The sequence below is a fragment of the Lotus japonicus genome, chromosome 2 (assembly GCF_012489685.1).
Source record: "Lotus japonicus ecotype B-129 chromosome 2, LjGifu_v1.2".
Classification (NCBI taxonomy): domain Eukaryota; kingdom Viridiplantae; phylum Streptophyta; class Magnoliopsida; order Fabales; family Fabaceae; genus Lotus; species Lotus japonicus.
The window spans coordinates 12705879-12726688 of NC_080042.1; the positions used below are offsets into that span (position 1 = coordinate 12705879).

The 20810-nt window shown below is 39.2% G+C and overlaps 1 protein-coding gene across 4 annotated transcripts; it reads right to left on the reverse strand.

Moving 5' to 3' along the window:
• Nucleotides 1–14149: 14149 nt before the first annotated feature.
• Nucleotides 14150–18796, reverse strand: LOC130737616 (protein NSP-INTERACTING KINASE 1-like). Of its 4 annotated transcripts, none has more exons than XM_057589429.1 (11): nt 18501–18796; nt 18242–18374; nt 17920–17991; nt 17666–17809; nt 17514–17585; nt 17358–17417; nt 16886–16983; nt 16397–16549; nt 15930–16283; nt 15141–15520; nt 14150–14646 (listed from the first exon to the last, which is right to left on the reverse strand). In XM_057589429.1, the coding sequence occupies exons 1-11, from the start codon at nt 18604–18606 to the stop codon at nt 14326–14328; spliced, it is 1893 nt and encodes a 630-aa protein (XP_057445412.1). In that variant the 5' UTR covers nt 18607–18796; the 3' UTR covers nt 14150–14325. The 4 variants fall into 4 exon arrangements, with proteins under 4 accessions (XP_057445412.1, XP_057445413.1, XP_057445414.1 ...); XM_057589430.1 differs by having other exon boundaries at nt 15942–16283; nt 18501–18793; XM_057589431.1 differs by lacking the exon at nt 17514–17585 and having other exon boundaries at nt 18501–18795.
• Nucleotides 18797–20810: the final 2014 nt, after the last annotated feature.

Sequence of the window (20810 nt, forward strand, 5' to 3'; positions counted from 1 at the left end):
GGGGAGGACCCGGAGCGAAATGACTACTACTGAGCCTTCGACGTGGACCCGGACTTCATGGAAGATCAGATGAGGGTCGAAGATAGTGGTGTAGGATATGGGTGGTTAGAGTTACTGATTTTGGTTGTCATGGTCATAGCTCTGATTCATCAGTTGTATTTTGGGGCAGGGTAGGTTCCCGACTATTAGCTTTTTGTGTGATTCCCTTCCATGAGGATCACAGGGAGTTTGTCGGACGTAGGAAGTCTTTTGAGGCCGTTTTGGGCCGACTTACTTTCGTTGGAGGACTGTACTCAGAATACTTAACCTTTGTTTTAGTTTGTACATATTTGCCCACGGGCACTACCTTTCCGTCACTGGAGGTCACTCGTGACGATGTTTAGTTGCAGCGAGGGCTGTGCTTGTATTGTATATTAATCGCTGTTAATCGCGATTGGGTTGAGTCTTTATTTCGACAAGTCTTTTTATTTAAACAAAACAAAAAAAAAATACCTGTTTTTTCCGCTTTATTTTATTTTGAGTTACTAAAGTGACGCCACCGAAATCGGGGTGTTACATTGTGGTATCAGAGCTTAGTCGAGTCTTTTGGGAGCCGTGGGAAATAGGTCTTCTGTGCTAGGTTGTGTGACTCTGCAAAGAGTAAAAATTGATTGTCTGCCAAGCGATTTTTCGCTTAGAATTGATTGAAGTTAGTACTTAATCATATTGTATAGTTATGCTAGATGCTATCTTATGGTTAGTACTAACTGTTTGTTTAACTAAACAGAACATGGAGAACATGAACCAACTCGCTGGGGCAATGACTGCTATGGCCCAGGCAATGACAAATCAAACTGCGGAGAACGCTCAGTTGCGTGCTGACAAAGTTGAACGTGAGCGACATAAGCGTGAGAGGGAGGTAGCCCTGGACCAGAATAGGGGATTGAATGATTTTAGAAGGCAGGATCCACCCAAGTTCACAGGTGGGACTGACCCGGACAATGCGGATCTATGGATCCAAGAGATTGAGAAGATTTTCGAAGTACTACAGACTAGTGAAGGGGCCAAGGTGGGCCTGGCAACTTATCTGCTGCTGGGCGATGCTGAGTACTGGTGGAGGGGTACCAGAGGAATGATGGAAGCAAATAATGTGGAAGTGAACTGGGCTTCATTTCGTGCTGCTTTTCTGGAGAAGTATTTTCCAGATAGTGCTCGTGACGAGCGTGAGGCACAGTTTCTGACTCTTCGTCAGGGTAGCATGTCCATTCCGGAATATGCTGCTAAGCTGGAATCGTTGGCCAAACACTTTCGATTCTTCCGCAATGGGGTTGATGAACCCTACATGTGCAAACGCTTTGTGAATGGGCTGAGGCCTGACATTGAGGACTCAGTGAAACCGTTGGGAATCATGCGCTTCCAGTCCTTGGTTGAGAAAGCCACAGAAGTGGAGTTAATGAAGAACAAGAGGTTGAATCGTGCTGGAACTGGAGGACCAGTAAGGTCAGGTCCTCAGAACTATAAAGGAAGAGGTAAATTCCAACAGAAGAAGCCGTATCAACGCCCTTTGAGGGAAGGTTTTACCTCGGGGCAGTATAAGCCCATAAATGCTACCGGAGGAACAGGAAACAAGACTTCGGGCCAAGGAGTAACGTGTTACAGGTGCAAGAAGGTGGGGCACTACTCTAACAAGTGTCCAGACGGGGGACCTCTATGTTTCAATTGCAACCGTCCGGGGCATCAAGCCAAGGATTGCAATGTAACCAGGGTTGAGCCATCTGTGCCTACGGTGAGAGGAAGACATCCTGCTGCACGGGGAGGAGTCTATGTCTCGTGCGGCGAGGGAGCTGGTAGACTAGTCAGAGGAGAGCACACGAACGATGGTAACCTTCTAACTATTCCTTCTCATTCTAGGATAACATGCTTTATTACTCTCGTAGAACGTGCAACACACCTAACTTGCCTTTACTGTCAAGCTTTGACTTTATAGTTATTACGCCTAATAATACTTTATTTGACCGTTGCTCGTGTTTAAACTATAGAAGTTACACGAGGTTTAGAATAACACGTTAAGCCTAGAAAGTAGTCTTGCACCGATGCGTTTAACAAAGGAGCTAGAAGTTGAAGAATGAATCTCCGAGAGATTCCGTATGGATAGTATACGTATGGTGTCGAGAGTGTGTAGTTCCGTAGCGGCATCATTGAGGATTTAATATCAGGGTAATTGTGACTACTGGATGATAGGAACTCATTGACTGTTCCAGTGGGTTTTTCTAAATCTTCACCTTCGATGTATTAGGCCTGATCAACTTAATATTGAGGGGGTGATATTCGGAATCAGAACTGGCAATGGACTTTGATAGATGGATTGGTAAGGTTGATTTGATTGGATCGAGGATTAGTTGACTTGGGAGGTAAAGTTCGTGTGAAGTATTTGTTTGCTTGCGAAGGAGTTATAGTTTTAAGAAAAGGATATTCATTTAAGAAGTATTGAAGAATTAAAGGACATTTGAGGTCCAAACTTGGTGAAAGTTTAGGTTTAAGTCTATAATTCTTGCCTTAAGTGTTTAGGACTCAAAGTTTGTCAGGTCTTGAAACGAGAGACTAAGTATCGGATTGATTGGAGGACGATCTAGTTACAGAAATAAAGAGTTAGTATTAAGATGAATACTTGAGGTTGTTATATGTGGACAAATTTCTTAGAGTCTAAGAGTGAATGGGACTTTGTTATGAAGTCCGATGTTGCATGCTGGGGTTAGCAAGTGATTTTCACTAAGTTGAATGAGGGTCTTAGGGTTAAGATTGACCTTGGGAGGTGAAAATCATGTACGAATAAGATATTTAGTGGTGTTAGCATTAACGATTGTAGTTAAACCTCAGAATGTTGAGGGATCGGATGATAAAATGACTAGTTAAGTTTCCCGAGGTACAGTTATGATTTGATCTTCTAGGGAATAAGTTCGGATTTGGGGGAAGTGTTAAGGATTTTAGGTAATTGTAAAGTGGGTTGTGAATAAGTGAAGGTTGGTTTTATGGTTCGGGTAAGGGAAGTCTCGAAAAAGGGGAGATGACAATGATGGATTGTAAGATATTGATATGATGATTAGCTTATAAGTTGTTGATGAACGGATGTTAAAAGGGATTGGGTCTAGCGATGCACAAGGTATCAAGACTTGAGTCGAGTTTTAATTTGAATGATGACTAAGTAGAAGATTGATTTCATGGTGCGAATGAGGATAGTTACGAAGTTGGAATCGACGTTAATGGACTAGTAGATTCCAAGGGAATAGTTCGTCTATGAGTTATAGAGCGATCGAGTTAAGTTTTGAATCATGAGTGGAGGTCACAAAAGCAAGTTGAGCATTCACCCTGGAAGGAAAAAGATGTATCAGGACTTGAAGGTGAATTTTTGGTGGCCAGGGATGAAGAGACAAGTGGCAGGATATGTAGCTGCATGTTTAATCTGTCAGAAGGCGAAGGTGGAACATCAGAAATCTTCAGGTATGCTACAGAGCTTGGATGTACCTCAATGGAAATGGGATAGCATATCGATGGATTTTGTCGTGGCGTTGCCAAGAACTCAAAAAGGATATGATTCGATTTGGGTAGTCGTGGATCGATTGACTAAGTCGGCTCATTTCATACCTGTGAGGACCACGTACAACGTGGAGAAGCTATCAGAGATATATATAGCTGAGATTGTGCGACTTCATGGAGTGCCAATAAGTATCGTTTCCGATAGAGACCCGAAGTTTACTTCACATTTGTGGGGAGCTATTCATAATGCTTTGGGAACGAGGCTGAGATTAAGTTCTGCTTATCATCCACAGACTGATGGGCAAACTGAGAGAGAACTATCCAATCATTGGAGGATTTGCTACGAGCTTGCGTGTTAGGCAACAAGGGCAGTTGGGATACCCTAATGCCACTGATTGAGTTCACATACAACAACAGTTTTCATACGACTATAGGCATGGCACCGTATGAGGCATTGTATGGCCGCAAGTGTAGAACACCTTTATGTTGGTATCAAGATGGAGAGAATTTGTTAGTAGGACCGGAACTTCTGCAACAGACAACTGAGAAGATTAAACAGATCAGGGAAAAGATGAAGGCTTCTCAGAGTAGACAGAAGAGCTATGCAGATCAAAGACGCAGAACCCTGGAATTCGAAGAAGGAGATCATGTGTTTCTGCGAGTTACCCAGACTACAGGAGTTGGTCGAGCAATCAAGTCAAGAAAGCTGACGCCAAAGTTCATTGGACCTTATCAGATTACTCGTCGTGTAGGACCGGTAGCTTATCAGATCGCATTACCGCCTTTTCTATCAAACGTTCACGATGTATTCCATGTGTCACAACTGCGGAAGTATATTGCTGATCCGACGCACGTCATCGAGCTGGATGACATTGAGTTGAAGGATAACTTGTCTTTCGAGACACCGCCAATCAGCATTGGTGACACAAGGGTAAAGCAGTTGAGGGGTAAAGAGATCGAGTTAGTGAAGGTTATTTGGAACAAGGACACCGGCGATGCAACGTGGGAGCTGAAGGAAAAGATCAAGGAACAGTATCCAGAACTTTTTACTGACCCTTAAGTTTCGAGGTCGAAACTTTCTTTTTGGAGGGTAGTAATGTAAGGCCCAAGTTTTAACGCTTTGGATAAGTGAATAAAATAAAAAAGTTATTTGATTAAGATAAATTTGGGAAGGAAAGAGGTTCAGGAAAAGTCCAAGAATGTATCGAAAAACCGAAAGAGTTATAGCACGACTAACATACGCTTAATCCTAGGTCAAAGGTATTAGTGAATAGTTAATTTACGTTTTAGGACACGATGGAAACTAATTCCAAAAATCCTCAGAGAAATGTTAGAACTTCTCTTTTCCGTCCTTAAACAACCATTTCGATGCGAAATCCTGGAAAGTACGAACGTCAAATTCCAATTCTCGGAAGTTTGCCGAAACGGAATCCCTGATAGTTCGAGAAAACCTAAGATCGACAGACGATGAAGACTTTTTCTATTCGGAGCTGCAAAAGAAGATTCCACCCGCGTTCTCCTATTTCTCTCGTCAATTCTGATCTTTCTTCAGAAGGAAGTTTTCTCATCCGACGATCACTGCAAAAAGTAGTTTTTCGGGATAAACCGACTTACACCGACTTATGCCGATCTTGGATCTTCTGGTTTAATTCCAAGAATCCTATTTTGAGTTCTGGAATTCTGTCGCCAGAACCTATCTTAGAATTTACAGAGGAATGCACAGGAAAAATCGGAATCGCGAAATAATCATTTTCCCGCGTTTTCCATTTCCTATATATACTTTGAAAAATAGAAAAAAACAAAAAAAAAACCATCACCTGCACCCATTTTGGCCGTGGCTTTCAAGGAGGAAGGAGGAGAAGAAGAGTTTTTCCGTTTCTTGCCCGTTTGCTTCACCGATCGTCACTAATCGAAGACCTCGAGGTAGGTAATCTATACTCTCCTTCGAATCGTCGTTTCTGTCCATTTCTCCTGCGACTTTCTGAGTTCAAAATTTTGAGGTTTTTGAAAAACTGTTCAAATCAGTTGATTTCAGCGTCTAAACTTCTTCCCTGCATGCTCCTGAGCGTGTTCTGCGGATTAGATTTTGTCAAATGTCGACGAAATGCCGCCGGAATCAATTTCTACCCTAAATACCCATTTTTCGGCAAAGTCGCAACCTTTACGCTCTAATCTATCGACTTGGCTTAGTGCTAGTAGGATTTGTCGTCATAAACGTCGTTGTGGACGTCCCCATCCAATTTGTTTTTCAAAAATTCAGTTTTGAAATTCTGAGCTAAAAATATTGACCAAAATACCCCTGCGACAGTTTTAACCCGATAATTTTTCTGAGAGTTTCCCTGGCCTAGATATCGCCTAAGAATACCTAGGAATTGATTTAGATCGAAGAAAAAGTTCGAAAACCCTATTTTCCATAGTGGCCGAAACCTATTTGCTTGGGTACCGTGTCCAAAAATAATTTTTGGGTCTCTATGACCTGAGCCATTGCGTAGCTCTTTCAATTGTCGAAATTTTGGCGCCGGTTTCGTGTCATTCCGAGTTCTGTAGCTCGAGTTATGCACGTTTTAGCGAATAAAGTGTTTTTGCACAAAACTTGAATCGAGTCAAAACTCATCCATTCGGGGAAAGCCCTTTCATTCGTGCCTAAGTGTTGTACTCTGAAGTTTCTTGAGCTTTGTCTAACTCTAGTTAGTATTGTTTCGATTATGTCGACTTAATTTGATTGATTTCTGCTTTGTTTGCTCTAAGGTTCGTTTGTGGAAACCTTGGGCTTGACTGAACAAGCTTGTGAGCGAGACCTGCACCGCGAGACTAGAACAACTCGAGGTTAGGGCAACTTACTTACTAGCTATTTCCTTGTAGGCGTCGATCAATTCGACTGGGTTATTGTGTTGATATTGAATATTGCTTGGATATTGTTTATCGCTTTATGGAAAAATGTTTTCTGAGAGGCTTCGGCCGTTTGCTGGTTAATCTAGGATGTGTTGGAATATGCTGTTTATGCTTATTGATTGCGCTGATTTAGTTATGCTATTCCACTTATATCTGTGATACTGATGAGTGAGGATAACGGGCAAGTCATGCCGAATTTTATGAGATTTTTGAGAGAGTTCGAAAGGACGAACGGAGTTCGGACCTTGTTATGTTTTAATGGATCGAGACCTTCTCAAGGAATTGTTTGGGATTATGGGATCCCTGAAACTTATAGGAAGTATTATAAGATTAAAAGAAACCTATTTTCTCAAGGAAAACTCATAAGACATTAATCAATCTCTAAAACCATTGAATAATGGTAACAACCTTAGATAAGAGCTTGGAGCTTGAATATTAGTTTGAAAGATGAGAAGGGTCGCCGAGTCCAAGTTTAGAAGAAACTTACAAGTTTCCGAGTATGTTGATACTCTTTTGCTCGATGAGCAGTTTATTGTTTGACTATCTAAAGTTTAGCCGGAAATTATAAGTTTCCAAGTACTTCGGTACTCTTCGCTCGATGAGCAGTTTATTGTTTGGCTATCTAAAGTTTAGCCGGGAACTATGAGTTCCAAGTTCATTCTTTCTTCTTTTGATTAATTCATTTTGTCGCATAATCGACATTATCTTCGGCTTAACGGGCGCGAATCCTTATGTTCAACCCGACGGGTTGGACCGATTCGGCAATAATCGTTTGACACGCGTGAATCCTTATATTCAATCCGAGGGATTGGATCGATTCGGCGGTAGTCACTCGGGCACGCGTGAATCCTTATATTCAATCCGATGGATTGGATCGATTCAGCCATCGCCATATAAACTCGCGTGAGTCCGTGAGTTCAATCCGAGGGATTGGACCGATTCAGCGATAATATTTCGACACGCGCGGATCCTTATATTCAATCTGAGGGATTGGATCGATTCGGCGATAGTCATTAGACGCGCGCAACGTCCGTATGTTCGACTCTAATGAGAGAACCGACTTGGCGTTGTCATTTACTGCGTGTGCGAGTCCTTGTGTTCGACCCAATGGGTTGGATCGACTTGACATGCCTTTTTTTGGGATCAACGTTTGAATTGACATTGCATGCATACATGCGCCCAATATGGAATTGTTGAGATAATGCTTATTGTATTGTTGAGATATTATTCATTGAATTGTTATTAGAGCCTTGATAACATGCTAAGTATATACCTTAGGGTAGGCAATACAGAACATATAAATATATATATATACAACATATATATATACATACCCCCTTATTCTTCACATGCTGTTTGTATTATCTACTATATTCCGTGAGTTGACCCTAGCGCCGTGGCTTTGTTTGTATGTTTGTGTTTGGGCGGTCGGCCTGCTGCCAGACGTTCAACAGATGATTCAAGAAGGTTCGTCGTTCGGGGAGGACCCGGAGCGAAATGACTACTACTGAGCCTTCGACGTGGACCCGGACTTCATGGAAGATCAGATGAGGGTCGAAGATAGTGGTGTAGGATATGGGTGGTTAGAGTTACTGATTTTGGTTGTCATGGTCATAGCTCTGATTCATCAGTTGTATTTTGGGGCAGGGTAGGTTCCCGACTATTAGCTTTTTGTGTGATTCCCTTCCATGAGGATCACAGGGAGTTTGTCGGACGTAGGAAGTCTTTTGAGGCCGTTTTGGGCCGACTTACTTTCGTTGGAGGACTGTACTCAGAATACTTAACCTTTGTTTTAGTTTGTACATATTTGCCCACGGGCACTACCTTTCCGTCACTGGAGGTCACTCGTGACGATGTTTAGTTGCAGCGAGGGCTGTGCTTGTATTGTATATTAATCGCTGTTAATCGCGATTGGGTTGAGTCTTTATTTCGACAAGTCTTTTTATTTAAACAAAACAAAAAAAAAATACCTGCTTTTTCCGCTTTATTTTATTTTGAGTTACTAAAGTGACGCCACCGAAATCGGGGTGTTACATATCCCACATATGACAAGGAGCTTTATGCATTGGTAAGAACTTTGCAAAATTGGCAGCATTATTTGTGGCCAAGAGAGTTTGTCATCCATTCTGACCATCAAAGCTTGAAGTTTCTAAGTTCTCAAGGAAAGCTTCAAAAAAGACATGCCAAGTGGTTGGAGTTCATTGAGATGTTTCCTTACGTGATCAAGTACAAGAATGGTAAGGAAAACATTGTGGCTGATGCTTTGTCTAGAAGGTATGCATTGCTTACTTCATTGCAAACAAAACTACTTGGGTTTGAGCATATCAAGGACTTGTATGCCAATGACTTTGATTTTGGACAGGTATGGGATTCTTGTTCTAAGCATGCTTTTGGGGACTATTATAAACATGAAGGTTTCTTGTTTAGGAAAGATAAATTGTGTGTTCCTGTTTGTTCTTTGCGTGGAATGCTTGTTAGGGAAACTCATGGTGGTGGATTAATGGGACATTTTGGGGTTCAAAAGACTTTAGAAATTTTGAAAGAGCATTTTTATTGGCCTAAAATGAAACATGATGTGCAATCTGTTTGTGAAAAATGCATAACATGTAAGCAAGCCAAATCTAAAGTGATGCCCCATGGTTTCTATACACCTTTGCCTGTTCCTAATCAACCTTGGACTGATATCTCAATGGATTTTGTCTTAGGTTTTCGTAAATCACAGGGTGGGAAGGACAACATATTTGTGGTTGTTGATAGGTTTAGCAAAATGGCACATTTCATTGCATGCTCCAAAACAAATGATGCCACACATATTGCTGATTTGTTCTTAAAAGAGGTTGTGCGTTTGCATGGATTACCAAGAACAATAGTAAGTGACAGAGATGTGAAATTCTTAAGACATTTTTGGAGAACTTTATGGAGTAAGTTAGGAACTAAGCTTCTGTTTTCTACAACTGCACATCCACAAACGGATGGGCAAACTGAGGTTGTGAATAGAACACTTACTACCTTGTTGCGTACAATCATTCAAAAGAATTTAAAACAATGGGAAAAATGTTTGCCACATGTTGAGTTTGCGTATAATAGAGCTGTGCATTCTACTACTTCTTACTCTCCGTTTGAAGTTGTGTATGGTTTTAACCCTTTGACTCCATTGGATATCTTACCTTTACCTACTAATGAATTTGTTAATTTTGATGGAAACAAAAAGGCAGATTTTGTCAGGGAGTTGCATGCCAAGGTTAGAGCAAACATTGAGAAAAGGAATGAGCAGTACGCAAAGCAAGCTAATAAGGGGCGTGTTCGCATTACTTTTGAACCCGGAGATTGGGTTTGGGTTCATATGCGGAAAGAAAGATTTCCAACTCAAAGAAAATCCAAATTGCACCCAAGGGGAGATGGACCTTTCCAAGTATTAGAAAAGATCAATGACAACGCCTACAAGCTGGATTTGCCAAATGAATATGGAACTATAAGTTCTACTTTTAATGTTGATGATCTATCTTTGTTTGATGTAGGTGATGGGTTTGATTCGAGGACGAATCCTTTCGAAGAGGGAGGGAATGATGAGGATCGGTCCAGCCCAGACAAAGACCCTTTGCAGGAAATAGGAGGTCCAATGACAAGGTCCAAGACCAAAAGAATGAAGCAAGCTTTGCAAGGACTGATTTTGGAGCTCAAGGGAAAAGAAGATCAGAATAAATTAGAAGCAACTCCAAAGTGAGTCAATTTCCTTGAACTCAAGAATGATGATGACTTGGACCCAACTTGAAGGCATAATTTCCAAGAGCCCAATCTGCATGTTCAAGATGCACTCATGGACATTAATATTTAGTAAATAAGTCAATTTTAGTTATTTTCTTGAATTTTCGTATTTAATATAGGGGTGAATTTTGTGATGACATTTTGTATTCCCCCTAGTTGGTTTTTAATGTCTTTTATGAGCCTTTGACTCATCTTTAGGAATAGTGGGTTTTTACTCAAGTTTTCAATGCTAGTGGAGCTATAAATCTCTAGTGGAGTCTATTAAATGTTAGTGGGAGCATTATTACTTATTGGAAAGAGTAGCATCCCACTTAGCCTATAAATAGGGACTCAATGTATGGAACAAATCGGTTTTTGAATCTGAATGATATTGAGTTTTCTCATATTGTGAGAGCTTCCATTTGTTCTTGGGTTAAGAACTAAACTTGATAACTTTGGTTCTACCGGCAGGTCGCGGTTAGGGTCAAGTTCCTATCTTTTGTCCCCGGTTTTCAAGACGATCCTTTGTGTTCCCAAATCATATCAGATATGGTCGACACAAGGCCAGTGTTGGGACCGACTCGATCGTGCCCAGCCTACTTCTTCTGGAACATTTTTGGATTGACGTTGCATGACATATCATGCACTCTAACTATAGTTGTTGGGATCTTGATGATTTGATGTTGATAAACATCGTTATGTGTTTTGATGATTGAATTGTATTAGAGATTCGATAACATGCTATGTATATACCTTAGGGTAGGCAATACATAACTTATATCTATATATACAACATATATATACCCCTTATTCTTCACATGTTGCTTGTATTATCTATTGTATACTGTAAGTTGACCCTAGCGCCTTGGCTTTGTTTGTATGTCTGTGTTTGGGCGGTCGGCCTGCTGCCAGACGTTCGACAGCTGGTTCGAGACAGTTCTTCACTTGGGGAGGACCAAGAGCGTAACGACTACTACGGAACCCTTCGGCGAGGACCCGGATTGAATGCATGACCAGATGAGGGTCGATGATGGAAGTATAAGGTATGGGTGTTTAGAGCCTACTAAGGTTGGGTGTTAGTGTCATAGTTCTGACTAGTCGTATCTATATTTGGGGCAGGGTAGGTCCCCGACGCATTACTTTTTGTGTGGTTCCCTGCCATGGGGATCACAGAGAGTAGTCGGACATTAGGAAATCTAGAGGAGGCTGTTTTGAGTTGACTCTCTCATGTTTTGGAGGACTATACTTATAAACTTCTCACTTGATTTATGGACTTGTACTCTTTTGCCTTCGGGCTCACTTTCTGTCGCTTGTCAATACTTGTGACACTTTTAGTTACAGCAGAGCTATAATAGTATTGTATATTAGTTTATGTTTATCGCATTTTGGGTTGCGTCTTTATTCTGAAAATGTCTTTTATTCTAAAAAGAAAACGAAAAAAAAAAATGTCTGCTTTTCTGCTTTGTTTTATTTTTGAGTTACTAAGTGACACCCGAAAATCGGGGTGTTAAAAAAAAAGCAGTGTTTTAAGACTCGGCTCGGTCATCGACTCGGCTGAGGTACTGAGTCAATGATCGAATCAGTGAGTCATTGGGTGGATTGCTTGACTCGGTGTCTATTAAAATATTTAAAAAAATTGATATGATATTATTAAGTGAAATTTTAACATGAAAAGATGCAATTCCTCTAACTCACCGAGGCCTTATAGTTCACACGCTTAGTTTCTTTCACTACAAATAAATTTAATCCCACTTGATTTACATATTTAATCAGAAAAATGGAATTGTGAATGGTATTTCAGTTCTCCATGTATAATGGTTTTTGAATTGTGGATTTTGACAGTAAAAAAATTCTCTATTTAAACGTGTTGGGCTCATGGCCCATTTAGTCAAGAAACCCTAATTCTTACTTTAGATATTAGTATTACCACTCAACAGAAACCTAGCCGCACTACCTCTCTTAAAAGCAATGACTTTTCTACTGTAGTCTGTATGTGTCGATGCCTTGCCTTATGCAACAACAAGTTATTGTTTTCCTCTCTTCTTCTTGTTTACTTTTTCCTTCTCTTCATTCTGATTCAACACCTCACAAATGCTGCAATATTTCCGGTGACCAGAAAAGATTGTCGACGGAAAAGACATGGTGGTGCTGCAAGTGAACACCCTTTGCGAAACACAGAGATCGTGGTTTTTTTTTACTCGACGGTTCAACCAAGAACTGACCAAGTCACCAGTTTTTACATAAACTCGCCGAGTCAGACCGATTCTTACTGTGTCGAATGCACAACCGATCCAATATGCAACTCGAATCGGTAAGGTGACTGAGTTGAGCTCGAACCGGTCGGACCGGTCGGACCGGCCGGTCCGAGCCGAGTTTTAAAACACTGGAAAAAAGGCATTAATTTTGAACCCAGACAAACCCTAATTTGGAAAACCCCCAAATCAATTTACCCAAAATCCCCAATTTTGAACCCAGACAAAGCTTAATTTGGAACCCTAAAATCAATTTAACCAAAATCCGCAATGCAGAATCCAGACAAAGCCTAATTTGAAAAACCCCCAAATCAATTTAACCAAAATCCCCAACTTTCAACCCAGACAAAGCCTAATTTGGAAAAGCCCCAAATCAATTTTACCAAAATCCCCAATTTTCAACCCAAAAAAAAACCCTAATTTGGAAAACCCCCAAATCAATTTAATCAAAATCCCCAATTTTTAACCCAAAAAAACCCTAATTTGGAAACACATCCCAAATCGATGTTCATTCTCAAAAAAATCACCCTTTTCCCAAAATCATTAGTTTAATTAACAAAAAACTCTCAATTTTTTACAAAATCACAACACTAGAGAGAATCGAAACACATACACGTCAGAGGAAGCGGAAAATGCGATGCCATGAGTGGACAACGACAATCGCAGATCTGGAGTCGCGATGTGTACGATGTGAGACCGGAGGTGTGGATCTGAAGCGCGAATCGGTAGATATGAACAGAGGTGCGAACAAATGCCTTTGATGATGGCCATGGCTGAAGTGGCTGAAGAGGAGATCACAAGAACACATTTGGGTTTCGACGGACGCATGGAAAGAAGACAAAAAAACACGAACCCTAGCTCGAAGAGAAGCGACGAGAACGATGGTGGGTGTGGGTTTGGAACGACGGTGGCTGTGGTGTGTGGTTTGGAACGAGGTTTGGAACGATGGGGATCCTGCTCTGGAGGCAAAGAACCCTAGATGAAAGTTCTAGAGGCTGAATGATTTCAGGTACTTGGGTATTGATGGGTTTACAGTAAATTGAAAGGAATTAATGGAATATAGATGGGTAGATGGGATAAGTTAGAGTAACTTTAATGTTTAACTGATGGTTAAAATTTTAAAATTTTTAACTTCTCAAATTTACCTTATTTATTTACCACATGGTTTAACCGTTAAATCATACTTATCATTCTCTAGTTTTTTACCTAATCATTCTATTATATATTAAGTATTTTAATTTTCGAAAATACCAAAAATACAAAAAAACTTAGAGATTAATTTCTATGCACCGACGGTGTACAAATTTTTACACCATCATTCAATCACAACCTTCCATTTTCTATTTTAGATATTATTAAATTTAAAATTAATTGTGAGCTAAAAAAATGGAGGGATGTGATTGAATGATGGTGTAAAACTTATTTACACCGTCGGTGCATAGAAATTAATCTCAAAAACTTAAAGTAGGAGGTCAAAAGGCCTTGGTGTAACTATGCACAAGTTTTTCCTTGTGCATAGTAAATTTTTCCCATAACATGTAGCGGTACTCTTTACTTTATATTTCACAAAATTTTGAGACATGTTTCATTCACACCTTCCCTTGCTTTTCCACCTTTATTTTTTTTTTATCTATTTCACTCTTCTCTATCAATCAAATCATATATCACATATTTACTTTCTCTTTTTTCTTCCTATCTCTCTCCTCCTCTACCTCTTTCTACCTCAACTTTGAGGTGTGAACAAAAGATTACTCCAAAATTTTGCATTACAAATTCATGCTCAACAAAGAAGTATCTGTACATTTGGGGAAAATAAGAGCCCTTTTCAGCTTTGAAGACTTCTATCCCACAACATATAAAAGCATTTCATCTGGTTCCTTTAGAAAACTAGAACAAAAAAAAACTAAATGTGACTAGAAAACTTTCACCTTGGACCTGAGAGCTCCATGGCCTGGACTAAAAATGAAGAGTCATCAGTAAGATCAGAATATCTATTTGATGCAGAGAGCTCATGTGGTTTGCACTTAGTTGTGTCAGCATTTTGTGATGCTTCCCATTTATCTACTAGCCCATCACCTTCAAGCATGCGTACAACTTCAGACATTTTGGGTCTGTGCCCTGGAAGATATTGTGTGCACAAGAGTGCCACTTGAACCATTTCCTCCAGCTCAATCCTGTCATAGTTGTTCTTCAGATCCTTGTCAATAAGCAACTCAAGTTGCTTCTCCTGATGAATTTTCTTTACCTAAATGTCAAGTCATCAACAATATAAGTGTTAAAATATGTCATATATTGACCAGAGATATAGCATCCGGAGTACTTATAAAGAGTAGGACAATCCTCACCCTAAGCAAACTTTTGAGTTGTGATTGACCTAATACAAATTCTAATAAGCTATTAGAGTTAATCCTAGATCCATTGTTCGGTCACCCGTGATGGGCCACCCGCTGAAATTGAATATAAATAATTGACCTGACCCATCCAATATATATGTTGTAATGGGGATACGGGCAATCAACCTGACCTGCCTGAGTGTAAGTTTTGTTATCTCCATGCTTAACATGTCTAGTTCTGAGCGTAAAGGGTATTAAAGGTCTCACATTGACTAGATATATACATCACTCATAAGCTAGCTTTTAGGGTAGAGTTAGGGCCGACGCAATTTCAAATAATTTCAACTTCATACGTTTAAGGTAAAGAAGAAGGATTTAAATGAATGATAAAGGGAGGAAAGGTTACCCAATCAAGCATGGCTCCTTTTTGGTATGCTACCTTCCCAAATTCTAGAGCTCTGTGGCCAGTGACCAATTCAAGAAGCAAAATGCCAAATCCGAAGACATCAGTCTTTTCAGAAGACTGTCCTGTGGAGAGATATTCTGGTGCAATGTGCCCCACAGTGCCCCTTACAGCAGTTGTGACATGTGAATCTTTGTGATCTAAAAGCTTTGCCAACCCAAAATCTCCAACAACTGCCTCACAATAATCATCAAGCAATATATTTGCAGCTTTCACATCTCTATGGATTATCTTTGGATCACACTGCTCATGAAGGTATAACAATCCCCTTGCTGCTCCTAAGGCAATTTGCTTCCTAGTCCTCCAGTCCAAGACAGGTTTACCTGGAGATATCCAAAATAGCTATATGAATCAGCCACTCAATTTACCTAGAGCTCGTTCCGATACGGACTGAAAAGCCTTAATCGAAGTTTATCTATCTGTTAAAGCACTGGATAAGTTTCAAAAAGTGTTCTTTGGTCCGTGTTCAAACAGCCTTATAGTCTAAATTTACAGCAAAAAACAAAGCATTTCCCATAATTGGATTCAACTACAAGAATCAAACAATGCTATAATGCTGTATAATGAATCATGGCTAAATGTATTACTATCAACATGTTTGATTTCGATTCTACCGGCTCAGAATTGCGTAATTTACACAGAAACTACTCACAGTAGCTTCATATCATACGCAATCCTCAACTGGTGCGGTAATTGAGAAAGATTTTCAAGCATGCCCTATGAAATTCTTACAATTTAGCTCACCCTTGAGACGAGAATCAACACTGCCATTGGACATGTAAGGGTAAACCAGAAGCCTTTCTGTTGGTGTCACACAAAACCCATACAGTTTCAGGAGATTCCGGTGCACTGCCAAGCTGATCATTTCGACTTCGGTCTGAAATTGTATCTCTCCCCCAATGGCACTGCCATCTTTAAGCCTCTTGACAGCTACAAAAGTTCCATCTGAGAGAACTCCTTTGTAGACATTTCCAAAACCACCCTTTCCCAGGATTTGTTTGTTGCTGAAGTTGTTAGTGGCAATCTGGAGTTCTCTTAATATGAACCTCTTCAAGTTTCCTAGGTAGACTTCTTCATGATGCCGGTCTGTACAAAGAATTTAGGACAGAAAAAGAAGAAACTATTAATATTGGATCAAATATGTTAATCTATGCTGTACAATTAGATTCTTATATAATGATTTTAAGTTGGAATTGAACCTTTAACATCAAAGAATGCTTGTTGATTATTCTTGTGCCTCCTCCACAGAACAAGTACAAAACCAAGAACTATCAAGCAGAGGAACCCCAGACTCGAACCAAAGGCGATGGCCATTTTGTGAGTTTTTGGTCTGCCAGATTGTATAGCAGCATCTAGAGAAGCAAAGAGATTTCTGTGAACATCTATATAATAACTGTGCAGAATATAAGAAGGTAAAACAAGTGCGAATGTGAAGGGGGGCCCTGGCGCAACAGTAAAAAGTTGTTGTCATGTGACTAAGGTCACGGTTTAAGTCCTGGAAACAGACTCTTGTGTAAAATTAGGGTAAGAGTGAGTACAATAGACTAAGTGGTCGGACTCTTCGCTGCACTCTGGGCATAGCGGGAGCTATCTTCCAGGTTGCTATTTTTTTAAAACATGTGGGAATGTGATGTAATGAAAAGATTTTCAGGCAAACCCCTTCAAATTCAGAAATTAAAGGATCTTACCCTCAGTGCTGTTTAAATTCATGGACATAGGCATGGGTGTCATCCCAGGGCAGTGTGCTTCTTTTCCTGTAGCACAGACAAGGGGATTTCCAACAATACTAAAACAACACAAGGGAATGAAGAATTTTGAGGTTAGTACTGACTTTTCTGAATTTTTCAGATAGTGAGACTTACATACTTGTGTGTATTAGATAATGAAACATTTATATCTACTTTAGCTCAGTTACACTGTTAGTTCTGTTAGTTATAGTTTTTCATTTCTGTTTCACAATTAGTTATTTTCTGTTATAACCAATTCGTGATAGTTATATTGTATATGATAGATCAGTTTACTTAACATAGACTACACATTATGTATAAGGAGAACCAGTGTAACAATTTCAGTTCTGTTGAATAACAATTCATTGTTCACTCCCATTGAACATGTGTTCCTTTTACTTAGATTGTGTGTGTGTGGTGGGGGTGGACTAACCTGAATGATTTGGCCAAAATTCTAGGAACAGGGCCACTCAGATTGTTGAAGGACAGGTCCCTGAATTGATTATCATTAACAAGTCGTCCTCAGAAATACAGATAATAATAAAATGAATATACCAAATAGAAGAGGAATAAAGGTCATGGAGATCACAGAAAAGCTAGCTCTGTCATGTTAGCCAGTGACTCTGGGCATTCCCCAGTAAAACTGTTATTGTTGAGCCGCCTGAAATCATTTTACATTAGCTCTAGAAATCAAGTTACTGATAGTATGACATCTTCTGAACTTCCATCATAGATGCTTACAAGTACTGGAGGCTTCTCAGATGACCCAGAGATGGAGGAATTTCCCCACTGAAGAAATTATCAGAGAGATCAAGAGTTTGAAGCTTGGAAAGTTTTCCCAACTTTGAAGGGATTGGGCCATTTATGTTGTTATTCTGTAGCCCTCTGAAAAGTAGTCCGCAACAGAATACCCAACTTAGTAACAATGGAAGCAACAGATATAAGAAACATGTACTTGAGACTTGAGAGTTCTAAATTATACTGTGCTTACTTACACAGTCTGAAGATTTGTGAGGTTTCCTATGCTTGGAGATAGAATACCAGATAAACCTTGACTGGGAATGCCCCTGCACCCATCAGGACCAGATTCATCAAAGTGTTAAATTAAAGCATTTTGCAGTACAAGCTTGGTACTGCTGTGGAGTGTTCAACAGTAATTTCAAGCTTTGTTTTGCTACTAAGATTCCGCTTGGACTCGAACGAAAGAACATTTGTTGAAACTTATCTACTAGAAAAAACACTGAATAAGATCAATAAGCGCTCTTTGGTCCGCATTGAATTTCAACTTCAAATGTAGAAGATGGAAGGAAGACTCACAGACTAATGACAAGGTTTTCTGGGGAGCACATGACCATATTCCAGCTACAAGGATCAACTGCATCCCTATCCCAGTTCTCTAGAACACCATGAGGATCCACAAGAGAAGCTTTTATGCCAATTAAAGCTTGCACTGTATTAAGAAAGATATTGAATTGAGACCCAGTTCATAATTCTCCTTATTGAACTGATTTTGAAATATATTTTTCACACTTTTGGCCAAATATTTGTGGAAAGAAACAGAATTTTCAAGTTTTACCTTCAAAGTTTATACCCTTAGGAGAGAGCACAGCAATTGCAGAGCTCCAAAACAAGAAGAACAATGTCACAAAACATAGAGCAACTTCTCCTCTTGGCATCTCCATTCAATTGGAACTACCATGAACCAGTTCTCAAAAGGATGTTCTTTCCTTTGCAGTGATTTTCAAAACAAGAAAGAAAACCACTTCTTGCTTTCCATTCACCAAAATTTGTGTCAGACCCAAGAAAAAATGACAAGCTTATGAATAGGATAATATAAAGGGAACTAGCATGCCTGACATTGAGCCAGGTTTTTTCAATAATCAATGTAATATATGTATGGGCTAAAAATGAACCAACTGAAGGTAAAAGTTAAATTAACTGTGTTTTTCACTTTGGGGGCTATATCTTATTTAGGCTAAGTTTGGTTCTATCTCTTACTTAAGCTATATTTGGAGATCTATTAACACAGTGCAAATAGACATTAACATCCACTTTTTAAAATAAAAAAAGAGAACTCTACTCTTTCGTTTGACAAAGATAAAAGTCTCTTCACGTTACACTCAATTTGTATCAAAACACATACATACTTGGTTGTAAACATTGAGATTGATGAGAATAAGAGAGATACATATAGTGATACATGTGAACATAGAGGCAGTGAAATGTTAAATGAGTCTAAAATAAAATTAATAAACAAATAACACTGAATTTAAATGTCATATGGACGAGAGAGAGAGGAAAGGAGAAGATGGGAAATTCACTTGTGGGTTAATCATGCACATGCCCAGAAAGCATACAGAGCTTTTAGCAAATATATGTGTGTACCAAAGCAAATAAAGCCAAGAACAAAAACACTAGATCATGATGGACTATATATCATTATATTTTAACACTACACTATTATACTGATATATATATAGTATAAAACGACAATGTTTTTCTGTTTCTCCTGTCTAGATGGAAAAGAGCCAAAATTTCTTTTATATTCTATTTAACAGTGAGCAGTGTCTAGTTGCCTAGAGATGGGAACTTGAAAGCTGCATTTTTCTGTTGTGTTGAATTACTCAAAAAACTTGACCCATAGGTTGTAAGCTTATGTATGAGATGCATTATGCTATGCGTGGGGTTGTGAAGAATCCAACATTCCCTGAGTTTGGCCATTCAATAAAGTTCTAAAAGCAAAACCTTTTTAAAATAAAAGTATTGAGAATGTGAGAATCTCGAGGAGTTGGGGGACCTTGGGGCTTGAATTGCTGATGGATTTGGTCACCATAAGACCCATAAAGAAGATCCATGTTGGCTTCTGTTTTAGTGTTAGTTTTATTATATATTGGGTCCCTTGTGCTGTAAACAGTGGCGGAACTAGGAAAAATAATATGAGGGGGCTAAAATAAAATATAAAACATAAATATAAAGTTTTTTTATTTGGAATGAACTCAAATATACACAAAAATTAATGACTAAACTGAATTATATACTCATTGAAAATTTATTATAATTATATTAATAATGTTGGAAATTTGCTAGTTCATTTTTTACAAATGTTTCTCTTGAAAAAAACATATAAATTTGTCAAAATGGAAGTATTATTAAAAAATCCTTCTAAGAGAGTTTTGAACCACCAAGAAATATTTTAATTCTTGAACTAATTAATTGTATAAAAGTTATTAAGTATTAATAAGTGAATTATCTTTCAAAAATAAATAAATTAGTGAATTAACATAATAGTAGAAATTAAAAAATAATTTTGTCAAAATGGAATATTAATCAAAAAATGACTTGGGGAGGATTTGAAGACACTACCTTATAGTCATAAATCACAAGTACCAACCACTGAGACAACACATGCATCGTGGTATATATACAACAAATAAAATATGACGTTTGGGGGTGGGGGGGCTGCAGCCCTCCCCTGTCTCAACGTGGCTCCGCCACTGGCTGTAAAATATTGGATCATGACATTCGCATGAGTGTAATATTTAGATTCCATAAACTATTTTGAGTGAAATCACACTCTACTCTCACAACACACACTCTGAACAACGGGGCTCAGATTTGGCACCCCATGTATCTGACACCCCAGCCTTTTTAAAAAAAAAGTCAGATCTACCCTTCGGAAGTTAAAGACCTGAATGCACTTCGGGAGTCAAAGTCCCGAATCACCCAAACTAACACGATGGCTTACGTTCGGGAGTTTAAATTCCGAACTAGTTCGGTATTTAATTTTCCGAAATCATTAAAAATGTTATACTGGTTTAGTGCTTCAAACATGAGTTTATAATCCAAGTCAAGCAAAATAACATAAATCCTGCAATGGTGGAGAGGC

Coding starts and splice junctions, on each gene's coding strand:
- LOC130737616 (XM_057589429.1), bottom strand. CDS start 18,606: ATGGAGATGCCAAGAGGAGAAGTTGCTCTATGTTTTGTGACATTGTTC. Junction 18,375..18,500: donor TAAGGGTATAAACTTTGAAG/GTAAAACTTGAA, acceptor TTCTTAATACAG/TGCAAGCTTTAATTGGCATA. Junction 16,984..17,357: donor ATTTTGGCCAAATCATTCAG/GTTAGTCCACCC, acceptor GTGTTGTTTTAG/TATTGTTGGAAATCCCCTTG.